This window comes from Pagrus major, chromosome 4, assembly GCF_040436345.1.
Source record: "Pagrus major chromosome 4, Pma_NU_1.0".
In the NCBI taxonomy this organism is placed as follows: Eukaryota; Metazoa; Chordata; class Actinopteri; order Spariformes; family Sparidae; genus Pagrus; species Pagrus major.
Genome location: NC_133218.1, coordinates 15,473,981 through 15,497,052, shown reverse-complemented (window position 1 = coordinate 15,497,052; position 23,072 = coordinate 15,473,981). Strand labels below are relative to the sequence as shown.

The following is a 23,072-nucleotide window of genomic DNA, read 5'->3' as shown; positions in this document are numbered from 1 at the left end:
AACACCTGAATAAAAAAGTGGAGAAACATATCAAATGCAGATGCTTCCACGCACCAGGGCTCACTGAATGGTTTGAGTGTAAAAAATGGATAAAATACCTTTACAGTCACCAGATCTTGATCCAGTTGAACATCTTTGACTTTAGATCGCTATGTAAGACGACGGCTTTTACATATATGAAAAGGAAACAAAATTCTCCTGAAAAAAATATATTTTTCTCCATATTGTTTTCACTTTGTTTCACACATTGACACAAAATTCTCCTCAAAAATCTTTTACTCATTTTCACACTTTTTTTCACAGTTTAACTCTATAAACACATTAAATGTTTTCACAGATGGAAAAAAAATAAGGAACTTAGAAATATTATCCTGGCAAAAAAAAATAATAATCATAAACACAGGAGAGAAAACTATTTTAATCAGAAAAAAAAAATGTCTTCACTTGCCCCTCATGTCTGGTTTTCTTTCTATCTGCCGCACTCGACTCTCTCCTCTAAAAAGTGATTTTGATCTCAATGAGATATTTCTTACTTACCTTTATTTTATTGTTGTTTTCAAGGAAATGCTTTCAATGCAGTGTATATATGTCTTGTAGCCATAGCTACTTTCCCCTCTTGTTGTTCTTAATCGCTGTTTTCAGTCATTGTACATAATTGTCATTGTTGCTTCAATGACTATCTTCTGTGATTGTTTGTCTGTTTGTTTTGTTCTTCGTCTCTGTGGTTGTATAAGAGTGTTTAATTATGTGTTTTATCCCTTAAAAGCCTAAACAGGGACAGGGCCTGTTTAGGCTTTTGCAAAGTGCAAAGTGTTCACAAATGTGCTTTTTTTTAAGGCACAGTTTTGCCTTTAGTATAGAAAGTTTTGCCTAGTTAATTAGAGTTGAATACAAAATGAGGGAATATAGTTTGAAGGAATGGTGTTCATCGCTCCAATAGAATTCCACAGACTTGGGCATTGAGGCTGTTCTGGTGGCTCGTGGTGGTCCAATTGCATACTAAGCCACTTCATTTAGTTTTTTTCCTGTAATTTCTCACCCATCATGCATCCTACAGGTGCCTGTTAGAGAGTACTTTTGTCTTTAAAACATGTTATTTCAGATGAGGAGCAAAATGGCACAAATGTATATAAGCATGCTGACTGACAGCAGCTGTTTTGAAAAACCCTAATAATAGCCCATTAATGTCAATCTCTCTATTGAAACGTTGCAGTCTGATGTGTCAAAGTGTGGTGTTATTTTCTTTCTTTAAAAGTATTCAATGTAACTGCTAACTGGCAGACAAACTGTGCATTTTATATAAAGTTTCCACAAATGTCCCTTTTCTTCCTCTGTCTCTCCTTTTCTCTCCCCGTCTCCCTCTGCTCTGGTGGCACAGTCCAGCTGAGGCTGATAATAAGCTATGGTCACACCGTATGGTCTGCTCTCCATCTGGTTTCAGACACCTCAGCAGAAGGAGGAGAGGATAGGGTGAGTTAAGAGGGGCAGAGGAAATTTGGGTCACGCTTGAAGCCATAACGATGGTATAATGTAGCAGCACAATCTCTGCTGCAGCGCCGAATAAATCATAGATGCAACACCCTTCACAGATAATAACTAATGGCTCCTCTCGACACCCCAAGCCAATGCACAATATGAATCTGCGCCAAACAAGTTAGATAAATGAATCTGACATCTGACATTGAATACCCCCAGCCACACACATTCACACACTCACCTCTCAAACCCAGGCCAATGACATTTCTCAACTACCTCTGAGGCACCGAAACAAAGATTGATCAGAGCAAAAGGTATCAAGCAGGAGATTATGGGACCAAGTTCCCCGAGTTTCCATTACCGGCCTCCTAATCCGTTTATAAGGATATGCTCTTAATGGGCATGGGCAGGGAGAGCTGTGTCTGTTTTGTGTGTGTGTGTGTGTGTGTGTGTGTGTGTGTGTGTGAGGGAGAGGTCATCCATCATGGACGGACCTCTGAGGAGTCGAGGGGACAGCAGGGAAGGTTAATGTCAGCACAGATCTGACTGAAGCTCACATCTATTCAGCATCCAAATCTCCAGTGACAACACTGAGCGATTTAGCTGCTTTCTTCTTCTGCTCTCCTTGTGATACATACGCCAGAGGATCATAGGTCAGCCACGCTACAAGCTGCACAACAATATCATGACTGAGTCATGTGGCCTCACAGTCGGTTTCCCCCGTAACAATGAAAAATCGCATCATTCTAAGGTTTGGGCGAAATGGTTCCACCTTCCAATGTAACTTTATCAGCTACTGAAATAGTTTGAAGGTGAAATCTATAATAATTTATTGTCTCTGCACAAAGTAACCACTTATGTTGCAGATCAATCTTACTTATCTTCTGTCGATTATTATTCAGATTCCAAGCTTTGTAAACAGGCAATGCTGGCCTCGTTCGGTGTGAACTGTGTGTCAGTTTGCTGTACTTATGCTCTGCTTAGGTTAAGGCACAAAAACACTTGGTTAGGGAAAGAAAAAAATCATGGTTTGGTCTTAAAATACCTGTTTTGTGGAGATGGAGATGGTCCGACTTCCCGTGAAAAATAGCCGGTTTTGGTCACCACAGAAACGGCTGGAAATATCCCCAGGTGTCCTTACAAATATCAACTGGTGTGACTTGAACTGCGGTCGGCCGTTTGGCAGCCTTGCTGGTTTGTAATAATGTGATTTGAATTACAGTGAACCAAATGGAAAGTCTCCCAGGTTCCTGAGCTACCCACATTTGCCCCAATGAACTAGTCTCCAGAGTCTTTTCTGCTCATGCTCTAATTTCCCAGGTCATCTCAAACGCCCACCACTTCTACACATTTGCTAGAAATGCTCAGATGCGAGAATCTCAGGTCCTCTAAATTCTTGTATCTCATCGCCCTGTCTGTTGAGCACTGCTTTGGATCTGCAAGTCATCTAACGTGCAGATATCTCTCTACATACACTCAAAAGAAATCCTTGAATTCTAGGTCAAGTGGGCACACTGCTCGGCTCACTGGCAGACACACACAGATACCAAAGGCAAAAATTTGAACTGATTAGAAATTCCTCTGAAATATTTTGGTAGCTGTATGTCTCCTACATGCAGCCTGTTGCATATTTAATCTGACAAGTTCCTGCTCTCTTTCTGATGGCTTGTGAAAAGAAGTTCATCTTCCCGTTCTGACTTGGATAAGTGGGACTGACTGTGAAAAAGTGAAGATGAAGGTTATGAGCTCTTCAGAGAGAGAATAATCATCTGTTTTTAAATCAGTCCTCCGTACACTTTCTGGAGGTTTTTGGTGCATACGTTCACGTAGAAAACGCTACGCTATTTCGACAGCAAACATGTAGTCACCCCTCCCGCCTCCTCTATCACCTGTCTGCCTCCACGGGTGCACAGGATACAGAGAAGTCATGATGTATTCATGAGCTCCACATAAATATGAAAATCTTAGGGGGGAAAACATTCTTTGACAGATCTTGCCATAGAAATGCACCCAGCATGACATGATTTCAGAGCAGAGAGGTGTTGCAATATTTCTGAAAGCCTTCTCTACGATATCAGAATATGCACTCATCACTTTGATTTGCCCAAAGACATGAGCTTTATTAAAATAAATGGCGTGTCTTTGAACCAGAATTACCGCAGAACAAAGTCTATTCAACACTAGCCTATTTCAGATGCATTTTCCGGGGGTGAAATAAACAAATGCACGCTACTCATTTGCGTGCTCCCTTGTGGTTTTTTGAACACCTACACTGGCACGAAGCTAGATACAAATGTGCTGCACGCTGCTTTTATAAGTCAAACAGAACTTTAGCCAAAAGGCAAAAGCTGTTCCTAATTATTATAAACAGATTTCCGCTTTTAACGGTTTTCCACTTAACCTTATGATGACTCATATTCAGATAAACAGCAGTCAGAGAATCCTCCGGTCTTACCCTGTAAATATATCTCTCTACATGAGAAACCACTCTGCTTTTCAATTAGAGAAGAGAAGAAGCAACCAACTTGGTTGAGTGAGGAAAAAAAAAAAAGCACAGGAGTGATTTATCATTGCATCAGTCACACTTCTGCGCAGAACAAAACAAGTTTTTTGATTAAATTCATCTCTGCATTTCTATGTACTTCCTTCCTTTTTTGTGCCAGTCATTGTTCCAGTGCAGATACGAATAAGACACACAGGGATATTGTGTGAAACAGTGAGGAACCCTTAGGTGCACTAGAATTTCAATCTGTTCTTGTCTGTATTTTGTTAGATGGTTACATTTATGTATATAGAGAAATGTTGGTGGACAGGCACTCTTGAAGGAGGCTCCCGGGTATTTGCACATCCACAGAGGTATTACAACTGATACAGAGTGAAACTATGGGGAGACGCTTTCAGCAGCAATGAAAAGTTTGAAATTGCACCTTATCTAAAGCCACAGTGTTACACAATGCTGCAATGACTTAAAATAACAGTCTGCTGTAAATTGAATTCTGAACATATTGTCAAACTATCAGGGCACTCAGAGAGCACAGACCTCCGCCAAAGCCAATAGTCCACTGTATGGCATTTAATTTGTTTCATAACCTGCGTACATGAAAACCAGGTACACACGCAAGATCCGGTGCACAGAACAGTATCTGTGCGAGTGAAAACCATCCTGACGAGGAAGCATTTTCTGCTCTGACTGCTAAACACTTGCTCGCCTGCTAAGTCGACGCTTGCTTGTCAAGTATACTTTTGTCACATTGTAGGGCAGGGACTGAATGGACAGAGACTGATATCTTTTCTCCTTGGATTGGTCGCTGTGAATTTCTGTCAGATCATTGTTCACGACGGAGAACAACTGTTCAACCAGGGCTTTGTTACGACGTATATTGGCAAACTGGCAGCATTCTGTTAGGGATTTAGTTTTTATGCAGGTGTGTGAATCGTCTTTGCTGTTCCATGGAAAAAGAGGTTGTTTCCTCAGGTCGGTCTGTTGTCTGCTGTGAGAAGAGTTCTACACAAACACAGTTTCTGCCTTAGAACACAACTGGGACCAATTATGTTTCGTGTAGCTCTTCATTAACAGGGTTTTATGATTGTACTATGAATCACTGACACCGAACTGCCTTTTGCCATTAAGGTGTTGGTGAAACGTGCGACCAGTACGTTTACATATTCATGTATGCTACTCCCTGGGGTTTCTTCCCTGATAGGTCATTTTCAGGAGCTGAACAAATCAACATGACCTGGTTAGCAGAAAAGCTATTTTGGCTGTTAATATGAAACCTTCCTTTGATCGCCAGCTCACATCTGCGCAGCAACCTGTACGAGTGTGTTCAGAGCAGCGTGAAAGGTGCAGCTCCCTCTGGACCTGCACGCTCGCACGACAGCTTCCTCAGGCTGCAAACATATTTATCTTTTGAAGAGATGCCCCCATCCTCGCTCTCGCTCTCAGGTGTCGGACACATTTTTGTCCCCCCAGTACTCAGGAAACATCTGTGGCAAGCTGGATGTTCCTCGACTCGCTGGTGACTTCAGTTAACAGCAAAACAAGAGCTGCCTCCGGTCACACAGTCTAGTTGATCAGTCCTCTATGATCACTCGCTGCACTCCTGTCAATCACAGCCCTGAGTCACAGTTTTCTGTGGGGAATTAGACGAGACAGCAGGAAAAAAAGCCCTATTTTAAATCCCTCGTGGGCATGTGTGAAAGCAACTATGAATGTTCAACTTGTTAAATGTCCATCCACGGTGACATTAAATGCACATATTCAGAGAGATGAACGACTCTGCCAACAGCCGATATAAAAAATACAGTGTGAACAAGCACAGGGTGTTCTTAGCTACTGAACTGTCAGATTCCTCTGCTCATTTCAAAGGTTTCACTCATGGAGTAAATGTGTGAATGTCATGTGTTAAGTTCAAATTCAATTAAATGTGATGTGAGTTTTTGAACCTTTTTTTCAGCTTTATTGCTGAAACGTGTATTGCCTGTGGAAGAAATACTGTCATCAGCACTGGAGAAGAAAATGGGTGTTTTGGATTAAGGGCAGCAGACTTTGAGACCGTCACGGCCCACAGCGTCTTTCGACCATCCAACCTAACCAGCTGGACTACCCCAGGGAGGAAGAGATTTAGGATAAGAGCCATGCTCAGAGGGACAAATGGGATGGTCAAGCAATGGGAAATCAGACTGTGCCCACATGTTTGCCAGGGACCTGTCTCCACCACAACACCTTTGATCAAGGTGTTGCACTCGAAAGGTGGACCATGTTCCCGGCCGAAACAGCATAGGACTACAGCGGGACAAGGAGAGGTGGACTGTGTTTACATTGATGCTTGGTGCTCACGCTCAAAGTGGATGGACAGTGTTTCCCAGATGTCCCAGATGTTTTCTGTCTTTAATAGACCAAGCAATTCATCAATTAATGATTAAAAAAAAAGAACAGATTTATTAAAAAGGAAAACAATCACTAGTTTCAGCCATTAGTATTTTTTTTTCTTCAGCCAGAGTATTTTTTCCAATGCTGTACTGCAATTCTAAATGCTTTTCAGAACGTTGTCCAACAATAAAATGTTTTGCAAAGATTTGAAAACAAAAATGATGGAAATTGAAGATGAGTTCGATGCTCCCTGAAAATCAAACACTGCAAAGCGAATGAGAGCAGCTGTCTCAACTACAGCGGAAGAAGAAGAAAGTGCAGAAGGATGGAACACAGGCGGATGGCTATCTTCAGACTGCCAGAGCAGAACTGAAAGATAACACCTCAGTGAGCAGATCATACATCACATCATATCACAGCCCAAATTTTACTCTGACTTCACAAGACTGAAAACATCATTGAACAAAACATTTCACAATGGCTGACATCACCTCCTCCTCCTGTCAACGCGCACGCTCTGTACAGCTGCTGCTGTACGGTTGCTCCAGCACTGGTGTCAAACTGTAGTCTAGTACAATCTGACGTAAAAAGTGCCCAGAAGGAGGGCATTGCTCAGCTCTGTGACACAGCCTGACAGACAGCTCGGCTGATGTTGACGGGTTCGGGTGAAAAACGACAACTGGATTAACGTTGGCTGAAAAATGACTCTTGTGGTGCCCAAAGATCTCTAAAGTTAATGACAGCGCTCTGCCATAAACGAGACTATGCAACCTTTGAGGTGCCGCTCTGAAAAGAAATCTGATGTCAGTTCACAATTAACGAGATGAATAATTGATTTGTCTCTTGTTCTACATCAAATGAAGTCACGGAGTGCCCTTCACTGAGTGACTTTCACATGAATAAAAATGATCTTTGCAGAATGTGGTGAAGTTGCACGTGGAATATTTTTCATCAGTGTTGCTCGCAGTTAGAAAGATTAAAAATACTAAAGAATTAAATATTTATTACACTGAACTGGAGGCATTTGAATTTTTTTTCGCCAACAGAATTAAATCTTTCATCCCATATTTTGGGGCGAAAGTAAGCGCACAGATCAGAACAGGTGAACTCTAACAGAGCGCTCAGACCTTTGAGGTCAAACGAAATGTCTCCAAACTGTCACATATTGAAATATTCACACTCTGAAGTCAGAGCTTGATCTTTAGCACACAGTACTAAACTACTAGTAAATACTGCTGAGAGTTCTGATTGAGAAGAGCCAATGAAAAAGGTACAAAGGAAAGAGACAGGTGCAGTACACGTGGAAGAAACCCTGAGCTAGCTAAGGATCATTCAACTTATGATCACACAGGCGGCACGATAGACTAGGACGATGTGAGTCTACACTACCCCAACTGCTGTGCTTGAGCATAACTCAAATGATCTAAATTCACTACAGACATAAAGTTATATTTTCTACATCTATTATGTTCTATGCAAGTCTGACTATAACTATATATAATTCAAAGTATGGAAATAAATGTGGAGTATACTTTTCATCTTGCACATTTAGATCAAGACGTGTCACATGGCTTCTTCTCGTGAGTGCATGTGTCACTGTTTCTGGAGGACCTTTCATTTCATCCAGAATTCTTATATCTTGAGTACCACAAGATATTCATGGGGAAATGTTTGCATTTGATTTTTTTAGCACACAATCTTTGGCCGCAGTATCTCTGAACTATGTGAGAATATATTTGTATTCCTTTATTTCAGAATGAAAGATTTCTGTGTCAGTTTGCCTGCAAGCTAAAGTTTGTCATCACAGTTGTGGCTGTACCCAACAAGATTTTTCAACTGCAGGAGCTATTGGTGTGCTTGTGTGTTTCTGTAACAGGATGAATCTGGTGAAATGTGTTGCTTTATAACACCTGTGATTGGGAGAGAGCACCAGGCAACAAGCATCTGTCTCAAACTGCCAACAGGCTGAAACTGGAGGAACCACTGATGTTCAACTGCCACCTGGTGGTTACAATCGTACTGGACAGTCGAAGGCAGCGGCAGGTTATAATTTCAAACGCTGCAGTTGCTCATTTCACTGGTTTGGGAGGCAGCAGTTCCTCCAGAATAACCACAGTGCTAAGCCTCAAAAAGCACCTACTGCTTTCATTATTAGTCTGTTCCCTTCAGTTCCTGGTCTGCTGATTGTTCACAATATTAGGTCCAAACTTGTTGGAACTGCTTTTAGCTTCTGTGCTGCAGAGATGGGGAATAATCATGTAAATGAGGTTACTTCAACACTTGCAAAGTTAAACATGCCATTGCTCTTGAAGTTCGTGCAGATCTTAAAATTGCCCAGTACTTTTTGTTTTGCCATTTTTCTCACCAATGTAAGCCTCTGATCCAAATCTTTTACTGCAAGTCACCATGATTACAGATGAAAAGACCCATCACAAACAGTGTGGCAATTCCACAAAATCAAAATATTACAATACGCTTCTTTCACAGCCAAAATCAAAAACAAATGGCTGGAGTCTTAAATGCATGCAAAATTTCATTTAGTGAAATAACAGAAAACAATCAGTCGTTTAAAAAGTTTAGAAGATGCACAATTGAAGTTGTTTTAGATCATACCAATAGACAGTAAATACATTAGCCAAGTGTAGCTACATCAAGTTGTAGGCAACCAGCAGGACTACACTAAGTATTACACCATTTGTAAAATTATATTCCAGAGGTCAGTTGTTTCTGACCCATGTGATCAAAACATCCAATAAACTGCTGGTCACCTACAACCTGATGTAGCTACATGCAAGACATGGCTGGTTTAAGTATTTACTGTCACTTGCTTGATTTGGATAATTGGTGGCCTGTGAGAGAAGTGAGCTTGTGTTGCCAATATAATTCCCTGAACCAGCAAAAACTCCAGAAAGTTGTAAAGTCTTAAACTTTATTAAAAATTTAAAATACAATCATTTTCACAATTCACATGTTTTTGTAACATATTCTGCTTTAATCCATATTTAATGGCATTCAGCGTTTCAAAAACCTAATTTTCACTGTGGTCAAAACATAAATATAATCACAATAACCCAAAAATCGATCTTGGCTCTAACATTCAGCACAGCCTTAGCCTTTAGCAGTCTACCTTGTAAAGAATCTTTGCGTTTTGTTGCTTTCATTATTAATTACGTATAACACTACCATGACATACATTTTATGTCATATTGCCCAGACCCCAACATTGTCATCAAACCCGCTGCTAGCTGGAAAGAAATAGTACAACACAGAGAACATGCAGATATTTAAGATGAGCTGTGGCCTCTGATGATGCAAGGCAATCACAGAAACTGTAATCCCTGCAGAGAACTCCAGACACAGTCAAGCTATTACTCAGTAAAAGCCATTACTGTGATGTACATGATTGCTCTAACTCACAGGATTACTGAACAGTTGGATGCCATGTGAATATATAGTTTAAGCATATTTACTACAGTGTGCATGGACGATGTTTTCTGATGTGATGACAATGAATCTAAAATTTATTTGAGGATAAATGTAGCAAAACTGGAATTCTCCACGTTGCCCACTAGCAATAAAACCACAACACAGCTAGAGCCTTGAGATCTCCCAATTTAGACGATGGTCATGCGAGATCCAAAATCTTGTCAATCTGCCGGTAAAAAACAGGAAAAAAAGATGAGTCTTTCTTCAGATTAACATACAGACAAGACTGAGTAGAAATAGGGGGAAAAAATCTCAATATTGCACAATTTAAACTTTTCCAACAATTATGCCTCAATACTCAATTCATATGTTCCAACTTTGTTCTGTGCAAAAGATGCATCTTCCTTTTTTCACCTGAAATAAGAACACGTTTAACCGATTCAAATAAAAATATGCCCTCACCTGTTTGAGAACCTGCACGCTGATGTTGTAGCTTAACAGAGGAAAATTCAGGTCACAATGATGGGCAGAAGGAAGCAGTCAGCCTACAGAAGAGAATAAGTCACCACTGAGGCAGATGAAAGAAATAGTCTCTGATGGCTATTTTGACATTACGTGTAGCCTTTCCAGTGTCATTGCTTTTCATAAATCAGAGGAAACTTGCAGAACTCTAGGAACCTTTCAATTTGTACACTGGGACCATCTGTTCCAATATTCTAGTAATCATGACTTTCAGCTGGATACGCCAATATAAATTCTTTCAGTCTGCATCTTTTCATGATGAGCAAGTTCCTCCTGCCCTGCAGATGTTTCTAAGTGATCAACGAGCCACTTTACAACAGAGTCAGAACAATCAGTATATAAACAGAAGGGAGCCTAAAATCATTTGTTTTATCTGACTCAACCTTTACAAATTCTAAACCCAATAACGCAAATCAGAATGTTCAGTACCAACTACAGCAAGTATAGTTAAAAAGACAGTTTACCCCCCCATCAAAAATGCATATTTTCCCTATTTATCCATCCTGATTGATGAGATCAAATCCATTTTTTTTTTTTTTTTTTGCTTTGAGCACCACAAGCCAAATGCCATCTAGTTCCTATTCAAGAGAATAAGACTTCTCTACGATCACGATATCTTCAAAATTCTGCGACTCAGGACCACAGCGATCAAGATGGATAAATAGCGCAGCAGGAGAGGAGAATTTGGGGTGAACTTTCTCTTTCAAATGTAAATGAAGTTTCAGGACATTATAAAATACTTTAGTACAAGCATGCATACCAAAAACACCTTTTCCAGCATTGGGTACGGTGAGTTCAGGCTGTACTGCAGCAGCTTGTGGATCAAGGACGGTCCAGGCTGAACTTCTGCTCCTGCCGCTATAGTTTTCTGGCCATGAGGCTGCCTGCAGGGACAAAAGGAGAGAGAGAAGACACAAAGGGGACAAGAGAAATTTAAAAGCAGAACCAATTATTTAGTTAAGGAAGTAATCAGGACAAACAAAACTGCCATCCTGGGCAGTTTGTTTTCTAAAAAAAAAAAAAAACATCAAGAGTCCAACTATCAAGTGGGCCACTGATCACAGCTGGCCTAAGTTTTAACTGGGTCATTAGTGACCAACAGAGCGACTGCCTGCTCATGGAAGCTGTTGGATGAATAGAAATGAATCAAGTTATTATTACAGGAGGAAACTAATGTGCTTGGCAGAGGTGATCAAGCATTTCTGCCATCCAGCACATAAAACATGATTGTTCTGAATGAAGGCCATTTGGTTTCACATGTCTCGGTCACATAACGCAGCTAACAAATGCTACAATCTGTTGGCTCAAAGCCCAAACCATATTGTGCTGAGGGCACCAACTTTGAAAAACTACTTTATAGCCATCAAGGAACTATTTTAGGATTAAAACAGTTGTTATAAATTTATAAGAAAAAAAACTGGTTCACAAGTGTGAAATATTAGAGCTGCATAACTTCACAAGCATCACAAATTAGTGGGGACATCTTCAAAATTTAGGCAGTGATAAGAGTTTAGAGCTTCCAGCTGTGACTTTTTAATTAAGATAATCCGCTAAAGATGACAAATTGGGAAGGGAAAAGATCCATCCATAAAACACACAAAAGTTGACTGAATTGGGTTGTGTGTCCTCACCAGCTCTCAGCTTTGAGTTCTTCCACCCATTATGAAGGGGAAGTGTTTGCGGGCAGGATACAGTCCGTTCATTGTGTTCACAATAACTGGAACATTCTGCTTAACCACATCCTTGAAGTCTCCCGTCTTCAGACTGGGAAAGAAAGGGCAGAACAAAAAAAAGCAGAATTGTAAGTCAGGACATGACGAGAAAACATTTAGGCAGCAAGCCACCGTTTTTCTGTCAGGTGTGGGGTAACTCAGATGGCCCCTGTGCACAATGGGTGTCACCACAGGTTGTCGGGACAGGTCCGCTGTGCGACTGCAATCAGCAGCCCGACTAATAGTGCAACTCATCACTGTCACACCCCGGTGGCTCTCTAAAATCACTAAGGTTTAGCGGGACTTTGTTTTGGATAATGAAGGCATTTAATTTGTGTATTCATGTCACCACATTGCGGTTTGTTTCTGCTACAGTTTTAGAACCAAAAACCCTGCAAATTACAGCAGTGAACTAAAAAGTAACTTCTCTTTTGAGATGAAACAACAAACACCACAAAGTCATTATTGTTCTTTGCCACTGACGGTTGTATATGTGGTGTTCGGTGGATTTTTGACAGGATATGCATGATATGTTTCCTCGAGAAATCACAGACGCCCAAAGCAAACGGATGTTTGTATGGCAGGTCTCTGAACTTCACAAGCAACTACAGCAGCTGATTTAACAGATCACCACAATTAAAATGATACAGGAGGAGTAGGCTCATACTGCATGCTGGCAAAGACTTATATCAAGCACAGATCAACGGAGTGGAAATGGAAACTATAGAGTTGTTACAGTAATAAAATACATAAAAAGTGATAAGTAGGTAAACAGTAATTGTTCACTGTGTGTGCTGCTGTGATGTCATGTGTGTCATGCTACACATGCTACACTACCTCCTGGTTTTTAAAAAAAAATCAGTAGTTTTAGTTGTTGCTTGGTCACGATAACCTCACTCCAACCTCATGACCTAAGCGGTTTTTGTTCTAGATCAAAGTCTTTGTGCCGCTCTGGAACTAGTTTTCCGGGCCAAGGGGCCAGTTCTTTGCATTTCGACAGCTTAAGAACTGGCTCTCGGCCAGGACAACTGGTCCAAGAGTTGGCACTGGCTCTGAACCAGCACCCGAACTACTTTGATCAAAAAGGAGTAATTCCAACTCAGCATTTCGACTTTGATGACAGTTTCATTGCTGTTTTCGGTCTTGGAGGTAATTTCAGTAATCAGTGTGGTGATACATGTGCGCATTGGCAAATAAAATAGATTGAGGTACACTACGGATATTTTTAACTACTAATTTGTAGTGGATGTTACATGGAAAGCATAACCGAGTCAGGGACACTCAAAAGCACTGTAGCTGACTAATTAAAAACAAAAGTACATTCATTTTGTAAAAGGAGAGAAAATAAATTCCCAATAGATAGGTCGACAGGAGCACATCCAGAAACAGACCTTGAGAAAGGATGCAGCTGACCTCAAATTCAGTTGGCAACGAGAACAGCTGGATGAAGGAGAGGAGCTTGAGATTCCACATCTCCTCCAACTTAGAGAGAAAAGAAAAAAAAAGAGGAACATTTTAATACAAAATTTGCCAATTTTTGAAAATTCTGAATTACCGTTTCCACTGGAATCATGTTGTGATATGATTTCACATAAGTCTGTTTAGCAAATGAAACAAAAAGATATATAGAAATCTACCACAAAATTAGTTTTCTGACCTGAAAAGCTATGGTTGAAGACTTGTGTGAGGGAAATTCTCTAATGTCCCTCTATTATTTTGATGTTGCTCATGCATATGAAACCCAACAAATACTGTATCAACATTTATGTGTGTCCAGGGCGAAATCCTGTGTCTGTGGGCTTCCGACATGTGTTCTGTCTAATGACAGCCATCTGGTTGCAGATTATGAATGGATGTATTGTATATGGTATAATGTGTTGTGAGAGCTAACAATTAGGAAATCAATTAAGGAGTTCATCCTGGAGGGGGTTGATGAAGCCTTTTCCTGTGCATACATGTGATGCCCTTAGGTTGACATGTATAGGATGTTATAAGTGTATCCTAAGGAGGATATGGAGATGATTAGTATGTTGTCTGGAGTGAGATCATATGTAATCTTGTTATGTTACAGTTGTGTATGTGTTGGTCTGTCTTGGTATGTTATTATAAAAGCTGGGGAGAGACTGCCTCTCTTCAGTCATCATCTATGTGCTGCTGATGTGTGACTCTTGCTTGCAAGCAATGAAGATCTTCTAGAAAAGAAATAGTGTGTCAAACTTGATGTTTTGACCAACTCTCATCTGCACTAGACAAGTGACTGGTTTTCAGTTGCCACTACACTAGTATTCTTATTATTAGGGGCAGGACAAAAATATAAATACAGCATTGTATCGCATCGTTTGCTCTTGCAATACAATTATCAATACACTGGCACCAAATATCAATATTTTTATGAAAACATGCAGATTCCCCTTCCAATTTCACCAGACTCACTACTTTACGACTCTTTGTGGTTCAAACTCTTGTGAACTTAATTTACACAGATTGAAAAGACTTCAGTGAGCCATAGTTTGTTCTTTTTACTCCAGACCTTTTTTTTGCTTTTGGGCAGTGAGGCCTTTAGCAAGTTTATGTGTCTAAAAAAGATGCAAGATGCCAAGATTGATGATTGTTGAAACATAACATTGTCGGCAAACTAAGCACTTAAATCTCACAATACTCGAAGTCATCTCATGTTATGGCCTGACATACTCGTACAAAAGGGTTATGGGTTGAGTCAGATGGCCCCTGTGCACACTGTGTGTCCTCAGGTTGGATCGGATTGGGGTGTCGATGCCACTGCAACAGACACCCCAACTGATTAGTGCAACTCATCACTCTCACACCCAACAACCCTCCTATCTAACATGCTATACCAGCTGTTGAGTCGAAGACACTAATGTACCTGTGGAGTGTGTTTACATCCCTGATCGACAAGTAGCTTCATCCTGTTCTTCTTATCACGTACTGCAACGTGGGCAGCAATACCTGCGTACAACGATAAACCATATAAAAAACGAGCAGGTTAGCCTTAGCTAACACAACAGCACAGCGCACAACGTGGTCAGTCTCCGTTACCCGACTCATCGTAAAATACTCAAACTTGATCAAAAGAAACTGACCTGTGTGACATTGAAAGAAATCGGGATGGTTGGCCTCCCGTAATATTTTTTTTTCTTGAACGTTTAAAATAAACTATATAAAGCAAAAGGCCAACGAAAACTAGCTAGCGTTAGTTAGCTAGCTAGCCAAGCTAACTGTGGGCTGCATAGCTATGCTACTATCTACCGCTCGCTGCAGTTTCTCAAAAATGTCACACTGCTAACTAAAAGCAGCTTTTACAAACTTACCAGAAGCAGAGGCAACCCCGGTAACAATTTAGTCGCGTTTCTTGTTGGTCGGAGCCTCTGACCGGCTCGTTAAGATGTCCTCTCATTTTAAACAAGTAGGTTCTGGAAAGCCGATCGCTGATTGGCTCGAACGCCGGGACGATGGTTGAAGGTTATTGGACACATGAAACTTTTTCCTGTTGGAACAACCAATGACAAGTTGTATATCTGTCACGTGCACGATCTCTGCATTGGACTTCTGCTCAGTAATTTGGTTGATAAAGACTCAAATTAATTAGATTTTTGAAAATGTATTTAGAGCCTCCTTTTACATTATTTCACACCTCACATTTCAACATATATTTCAAACATTTTCATTTGAGGTTTTCTCAAATGAACCATTTACCAACATGTGCTTATTGTTTAGTGGTAGTCAAGGATTAATATCTACAAATATAATGTTGCAGTGTTTGTTATCTGTCTTTGTATTTTTGTATCTTAGGTGTGAACACAAGATACCAACTAAACTGAACTAAGCTTCCTGATGTTCTCTGGTGCTGGCTGAAGCTTGTTGCGTTTTGTCATGCAGTTAGCCATATCATCATCTTTTAGCATCTTGTCTTCTCCCCTGAGTGAGTGGCATCCCTGTTTTGCCTTTGTTGAGTCTGTTCCTCTTTCCACATCTTTGTGGGAAGAGGAATTTCTTGACGTCTCCTCTGATTTACATTATTTACCCCAGACATTGTAACACTCTGCCTGAAACTAAGTATTTTCCGCTTATTTATATGAAGTGTCCAAATCAAGAGCCTAAGGATGGCGGGTATATGTTGTGTATGTTGTAATGAAAGTCCTCTTAAGACCAATTTGTGATGTTGAGCCTATAAATACAAGTATTCCTCAACAAAAACAACTAATGTTGGATGACTTGGCTTCATGCCTCCAAAAGCTTAATTCTCAGATTACATTTTTGCTCCCATTGTTATGTCTGTAATTATCTGCAGAGGCAGACATCTGCGTTTCCTTTATTGCTGTATGATCACGGTATCTGGTGAGAAAACATTTCTCTAAGAGCAATAGATAAGCATAGATGAGCGAGACAAAGGTTTCATTGAAATGCAAATGCAATTTTATATTAAAAGATAGCAAAGGGATAATTCACTATATCACACAACACAGCTTGTTAGTACTGCCATGGAAATACATATACAGTCTTTTCATATTTACACATCAAGTGACAACCAAACAGAAATCATAAATACCTCTTTTTGTTAACTTTACAACAGCTATACGCGACCAGTATTTTATAAGATAAAAGAGCACTATTAAATAACTGGCATCTTCCCTATCATTTACAAGGCTTGGAAACACAGTGGTTAAAATAATCCAGCAAAAACAAAACAAACAAAAAAAAAAAAAAAATGTTCTTCTCCAGTGAGTAAAATTAATACAAGTCTAAAAACGGTCATGAAATCCCTTTGTACAAAAGACTATACAACTTAATCAACACAATATCTTCAACAGAAATGTTTGCTTATATCCTCATGATAAAATCTGTACAGTTTTAGCATTCCTGCAGCAGAGTTGGAGGGACTGTGAGCCAGGGTGATTGGTTACTGGGTCACTGTGATGCTCTGTAGGCCTACTGTCAACCAACCGTCAGAGACCGTAGTTATGTAGCTGCCAAGACCCTCTTTCATTGGCCTCAGTGCTTCGTCTAGCAGCAAATCAGCAAGTTGCTGAGCTTGTAGCAGATACTTCAAAATACATGGTTCTGTAAAGTCTAACCGATATATTTTTCAATATAGCAATATAGTATTTTCTCGTACCATATTTCAACAACAGACAGAATGGCACTCTAAAGTTAAAGCAATGCATAATATCTTTACTTGTATTAAATTATTTTTTCAGTAAGTTGTCAGTGATATATTTCTAAACTATAACCCTCACAGTCTGATGGGGTCAGACATGCACAGTGTTCCTAAATTACCCATTTGTTATACTGTACTGTGGCAGACACTGCCAGTACACATTTGCATTACAGATTTAGAGTTTAAACTCCGATTACATAAAGAACAAATGTTCTCATTTACCTCTTCTAGTGTTTGGCCATGCAGATACTTTTGGTTGTATGTGCCAAAGTTTTTGATATATTTGACTCTGAAACTTGCCACTACCCCAAAGAGCCACAGTGAAGCTTGAACTTTTGTGATTTTGTTTCAGAAGAAAGAAAATCTAATTAAAGGGGAATTCTATGTTCACATATTTTGTGTCTAAATGACTAATAGGTACAGCAACCTCTGGAATTGGTCCAGTATAAAGCTTTAGCCTGGCAATGGCTGTAACATAATTCTTTTGGGCAACTTTGGCCATCAAAGTACGTCCAGTAAAAGTGTGTGTTTTTGTCACTGACAGCTTAGATTGTTATTCCAAGTGTCTGACAACCTTATCGAAAGGATCACTACAGAAATAGACCTTTTTGTCAAAGAATAAAATCCTTTTTGATTAACCAGAAACGGCCACTGTGTCCCTCCTGCCAAATCCACCAGCCTCCATTTAAAGAAACAGTCATTTTATCATCGTAAAAGAAAAACTCTCTTCACCCAAAATACAGAAACTATCATGGTTTGTCTTTCCACTGCTCTAACAGTCACCGGCTCTGGGTTAGCCGAAATAAACCCTAAACTGACCCAGGTAGATCTGAAAACAGCATGCAGGGCCAGAATATTTTCACATCTAACAATGTTCATAAAGGGTTTATGATGATAAATTGACTGTTTCTGTAAACAGAGTCTGGTGGATTTGGCTTGAGCGACATATCCACTGTTTCTGATTACAAAAGAAGGATTTTACTGTTTAACAAAAACTCTGTAGGGAACCTTTTGTAATGCCGTCAGACACTCCAGAACAAAACTCTGAGCCTGTTAGTGGCAAAAACAAGCAATCTTACTTTGACAGACGTAGCCGCTTTCAAGGATTATGTTGCAGCCATTGCATCCCACGTTTTTGTACCTGTAGCGAGGCAGATATCTAAAAATCTAACCCTACAACATAACCCATCTCTTTATCTCGTTCAGTTTAGTTAATTTGATAAAACAGGGATTTATTTTTTAACAATGAAATACCATTGTGTATCTAATATTTCTGTTTGTAGCAGTGCTTACATTTTTAAATTTTTAAAAAATAATTTCCCCTCAAGCCATTGTGGGTAAAAGTGGCAAAATATGAGAATGGACAGGAAGGAAATGGGGTATACATTTTTTAGACAGCTGAGATTACAGCTAAGAATTTGTTGACATATTAGAGAATGTGGGTGGATATCAATGAAAAGGGAACATTGGGGATGACACTGAATAATGCACAAAATCCCACACTGAAGTAAATGCAAGGGAGCTGTTTGTTTTTTCACCAGTAAAATATTAATTGTTGTTGTAATCAAAGAGCTTCAAATTCTAAAAGTAAGTGCTGTTGTAGATAATCATTCCCCTGGATAGTAAAGCCCAGGAACAATGAAAGAGACACTCAACGGCAGATTGGATTGTGGAAGCCGTTCCAAAGAAAACCCCAGTATTTTGGGGCAGAGGAAATCCCAGAGACATATATCCACACCCTGGGGAAATAAAACCACAACTATCTGCATGGCTGAATAGCCCTAGTGGTATATGTCTGAGAAAATATGTTTTTCTGTGATTTGGGTGACCAAACCCAAGTAAAACGAATGTCATGAACATTTTTAAAACCTCTGAGAAAAATAAATATACAGCTGAAAGGAGCAAAAAGAACAACATGTTTGGCACTTAGGCTGTTACTTCATCGTGGCTTCCTCTGCTATGCCAGAGAATCAGCAATGGTTGACTTACAATTAAAAAAAAAAAAGATGAATGGACTACAGTAAGTCCTGGCTTGACCTATTGGAGGCTGTAAAATAAGGAATCACAAGCAGGTGGTGTCATCATTGAGGTCTTCCACCAGTGAGGGCAAGTCAATAAAGTCGAAACAAACATCCTGTAATTAAGATACAATTCTATTGAAGTGTAAATGCAGAAAGAAGCATGGAGACTCTGTGAAGCCCCACCCTTTGGCACTGTCATAAATACAACTCTTGAAAACCTGGGTCCTGCTGCGCAAAGTTCAAACACAACACTCTCACCATTCTCTGAAAGTCAGCAAACCCACTCCACAAGTACAAAAACGTTCATAAATAGAGTTCATAAAGACATGAGTGGCATTAGAGAGAGTGCTGTGGTTACATCGTCCAGGGAGTATGTCGTTTTAGCTTCGTCCAACACAAAAAAAAGTTCACAAAAAATAAAGTTGAAGTAGTACAGAGAAGCGTTTGTCGAATTTAGAGTCTGCATCCTTTAAAAAGGCTCCAGATAACGCTCGTGTCTCTCTGTTCACTTCCTCCCCAGAGTCCTTTGCTTTCTTATTCCAGCATGCTCATTAGTTTATGATTTTGCCTAAAGGCAGTAGCACTGAGGGTACTGTTGGAGGACTGTACTGCGTGTGTGTGTGTGTGTGCACAAGTAGGACGGAGTCCCAGTTGAGATATAGGAGTTGTGTTTATAGTAGCTTTGTTGCGTCTAACAAGGTTCATATGTACCGTTACTCTATGAATGCAACTGTTGCTGTGTTTGTACCTATTTCTCTTTGTGTGTTTGTACCGGCTATAAATACAGGTGTGTATCAGGTAATGGAGGTTGAGATAAAGCACGGAGGGCAGGGGGCCTCCCTCACACTTCGCTCTCGGTGGAGGGCTTGCGCGTGGAGGCCCAGCCGGTGTCGGGCAGGCTGTGCTGGGCGTGACGCTGCGGGGTGATGGCTGAAGGGGTCAGGGTGGTTATAGAGGAGCATTCGGACGCCTCCTCCTGGAGGAGCTGCTCCGTTTCGCCGTCGTCTAGCGAAGCACTACTGGCCTGCAGGGACACGGTGTCTGTACGCATGCAGGTGTGCAGTCCGCCTCGAGACGGCTTGATCTGTTTTAGGTCATCCCAGTAAAGCTCCTCATTGGACAGGAGACACACGCCCTCCACAATGCGGATCTTCTCCTTGGTGTAGCCTCCGTCCACTCCACCCTGGAGAATAAGACAGGATCAGTTAGTGTGAGTGATGGCCTCTACTGTATATCAGCAGTTTCATGGGAAAATCCACCCTCAGGTACCTTCAATCTGTTAAACTAAACACTTTCTAGGAGTCAGTTTGTGCTGAAATGCATTTTACTTTCAGCATCCTCACTTGCAATGAGCCACCAAGTTGTGACGGATGGCCTGGCTCTCCTTTATTTCACTTCAGTTTATTGATGTTAAACGCTGCTACACAAACATCAAGTTCAAGCTGTTAAAGGTGGATTTCCCTTTAAGGATTAATCAGAGAGCAAATGCACAACACTCCAAAACAAGATGTCACCTTCAAACACAACCCCATGCACAGCAAGTTGGCTCCTTTCCGTAACACTGTGCTTCACTTAGTTTTTAATTTCCGGATTTAGGTGCTGCAGGTATAGAGTTATTTACCTCAAACAAAAACACCAGGCCAGGGTTCCCACATCGTCTTGAAAATCAAATTCAATGGCTTTTTGGGCTGTGTTAAATTGCTGGCAGAAAACACACACACACGTGTTCAGGAGACACATGCAAACAGCAAACTGAAGCCTATTTACTAACTTTTGGTAAAAAGAAAAAGGAAGTTTTAAATGTTTCTCACGGAAGCCCAGAGGGGCAAGTGAATAGGATAATATTCCTATGTTCTTTATTTTTTGTTTCCATCTGTGAAAACGTGGAAAAAAAATTCTCCTAAAATTATTTTAAGTAGTGGTGCACTTGTGTCTCTTGTGGTCAAAATGAGTATTACAAAAACAAACACTTAAACAAACATGTTTTTCTCCTGCCAAAACCTTTTTCTTCCACAAAAAAAAAAAATTAAAAAATTAAAAAAAAACTAGAAAAAAAAAATCTGCCTTATTTCACAGGTAGAAAAAAAAAGTTAAGGAACTTATAAAGATTATCCCGGCATAACATTTTTTTCCCCCTGAAATTCACCAACTTAAAAGGATTTTAAAAGACCTGTGGGAACCCTGCCAGGCTGTCGGCTTGTGTACTCTGGAGTAAAATCCACTGGATTGCTTTATGGCACAAAAACAGGGAGATGTTATTTTTCCACAGCTACAGTGCTCATGGACAAATTATTCCGTCTGTTGTTGAAGGAATAATTTGGACAGCGTTTCTCCATCTCCATAACTGTTGAAACAGCAAAATGACCCAAAGCAGTTTTGCTGGCATCACCAGTCAGTCAGTGTGCTTACCTGAAACTGTTTTCTTTTTCTACAAGCAGCCCACAAGCAGTCCAGCCATAAAGTTTCCAGTATTTAAGTTAACTTAAAGCTGCTGCAATGGGTTGCAATAAACACAGAACTGGAAATGGGCTTAGCTTTATACACGGTACATAGCTCATAATGGTGAATAAAACAAACATCAGACATCCTTAACTTCTATAACTGTTTTCTCTCTTTTGACAAATGGCAACATCTTATTTGCAGTAGGGACAAGAAGGGTTTATGGGAAATGCAGTCTTGCACTGTGCTGTTATATGTTTATAGTTATTTCAAGGCTTCACTATTAATTTGGAAATAATATAATGATGTTTAATGATAATACTTGTTGCACCTTCAACAAAAACCTATCCGTACATTTAGATTCCTGACCTGTTGAAATGTCAGTTTCACATTAGTGTAAATGTTGACATGCTACTGATCACAGTGCTCTGAAACTCCACCAAAGAGAGAAATGATTAATTTTGGAAAGCATGTTTCATGCAGTGAAAGACAGAAGAACAAAGAAACAGCAGAGAAAACAGAAGTGGAAACAACTCCTTCATGCTGTGTAACTACCTCTCCACGGGACAAGTGGGTCAAAAGATAAAGGGAGAGAGGGAGTTGTAGGGATGAGAGAGCTGCAGTGAGGAGAGAGAGGGGGGAGAAAAGATGAGTGCTGATGTCTGTAACCTGCTCACGTTAAAATATTCCAACACAATCAATCTGACCAGAGACAAACAGTAAGGTCATTTGTCTCGGTGGTTACCCACCATACACCTACACAGTCTGTGATTATTCTATGAAAGTGTCATGGATTCACCTTAAATCCATTCATCTGTTAAACCAAAAAACACCGTTTTCACTTCAGCATCCAGACTGTCTGTTACCTCTTTCTTATATCGGAGCTGGTTGTATATTGGAGGCTTCTGCGACGCCTCAATCTTGACCTCTTGTGTGGACGTCCGATACGAGGGGTTACTGTAGGTCAGGTTGCTCACTCCTGGGTCGGCAAACTTTGACTTTTTATGTCTGTAGTAAAAAACAGGAAGAAAACACTTCATCACTTATAATTTGAACTATGTGCTGTGTATAAAATGTACTAAAGCATAGCCTCCGTTTCAGGGCAGGGGCAAAGAAAATAAAGAAACAGGGGACTGACCTGTAAATAATCAATGCAGCAATGAGGATCAGAATTGCCAGGATGGTCAGGACTCCACCAATCACATAGCTGATATGAAGTCCTTCTCCTTCAACAGATGGCACAGATAATAATGACTCATTTGTTTGTGGGAACATACAGCAGTTTGTTATCTTACCAAATTTCAGTGTCAAGTTCAAAGATAGTTCTGAAAGCATTTAGCCTAGCTTATATTGCAGGGACGCGACATGACGCGACTTTTGGGAAAGGTTATTGTATTTACAAACTGTCAGTGTTCACGTCATCAGAA

At 40.2% G+C, this 23,072-nt stretch overlaps 1 protein-coding gene, 2 long non-coding RNA genes and 2 other non-coding genes across 6 annotated transcripts in view; 1 reads left to right on the top strand and 4 right to left on the bottom strand.

Moving 5' to 3' along the window:
- Positions 1-9,295, top strand: part of LOC140994469 (uncharacterized) — a 38,795-nt gene extending 29,500 nt beyond the window's left edge. Inside the window, exon 2 of the long non-coding RNA XR_012178738.1 lies at positions 8,226-9,295. This is a non-coding gene — a long non-coding RNA (uncharacterized lncRNA). The remainder of the gene's footprint in view (positions 1-8,225) is intronic.
- LOC140994468 (uncharacterized) lies at positions 9,242-13,488 on the bottom strand. The gene is made up of 5 exons (XR_012178737.1): positions 13,401-13,488; positions 11,929-12,061; positions 11,058-11,181; positions 10,238-10,320; positions 9,242-10,001 (listed from the first exon to the last, which is right to left on the bottom strand). It is a non-coding gene; the product is annotated as an uncharacterized lncRNA (long non-coding RNA).
- LOC140995312 (small nucleolar RNA SNORD67) lies at positions 12,162-12,274 on the bottom strand. Its single transcript, XR_012178765.1, has one exon. It is a non-coding gene; the product is annotated as a small nucleolar RNA SNORD67 (small nucleolar RNA).
- Positions 13,489-14,719: 1,231 nt separating the features above from the next.
- LOC140995311 (small nucleolar RNA SNORD67) lies at positions 14,720-14,833 on the bottom strand. Its single transcript, XR_012178764.1, has one exon. It is a non-coding gene; the product is annotated as a small nucleolar RNA SNORD67 (small nucleolar RNA).
- A 1,587-nt stretch (positions 14,834-16,420) lies between these two features.
- The window catches only part of lrp4 (low density lipoprotein receptor-related protein 4), a 117,652-nt gene continuing 111,000 nt past the window's right edge, over positions 16,421-23,072 (bottom strand). For both annotated transcript variants that reach the window (XM_073464103.1, XM_073464104.1), the window contains exons 36-38: positions 22,784-22,871; positions 22,512-22,653; positions 16,421-20,389 (exon numbers count right to left, since the gene is read on the bottom strand). In XM_073464103.1, the coding sequence (XP_073320204.1) occupies positions 20,048-20,389; positions 22,512-22,653; positions 22,784-22,871 (572 nt within the window). In that variant the 3' untranslated portion in view covers positions 16,421-20,047. The remainder of the gene's footprint in view (positions 20,390-22,511; positions 22,654-22,783; positions 22,872-23,072) is intronic.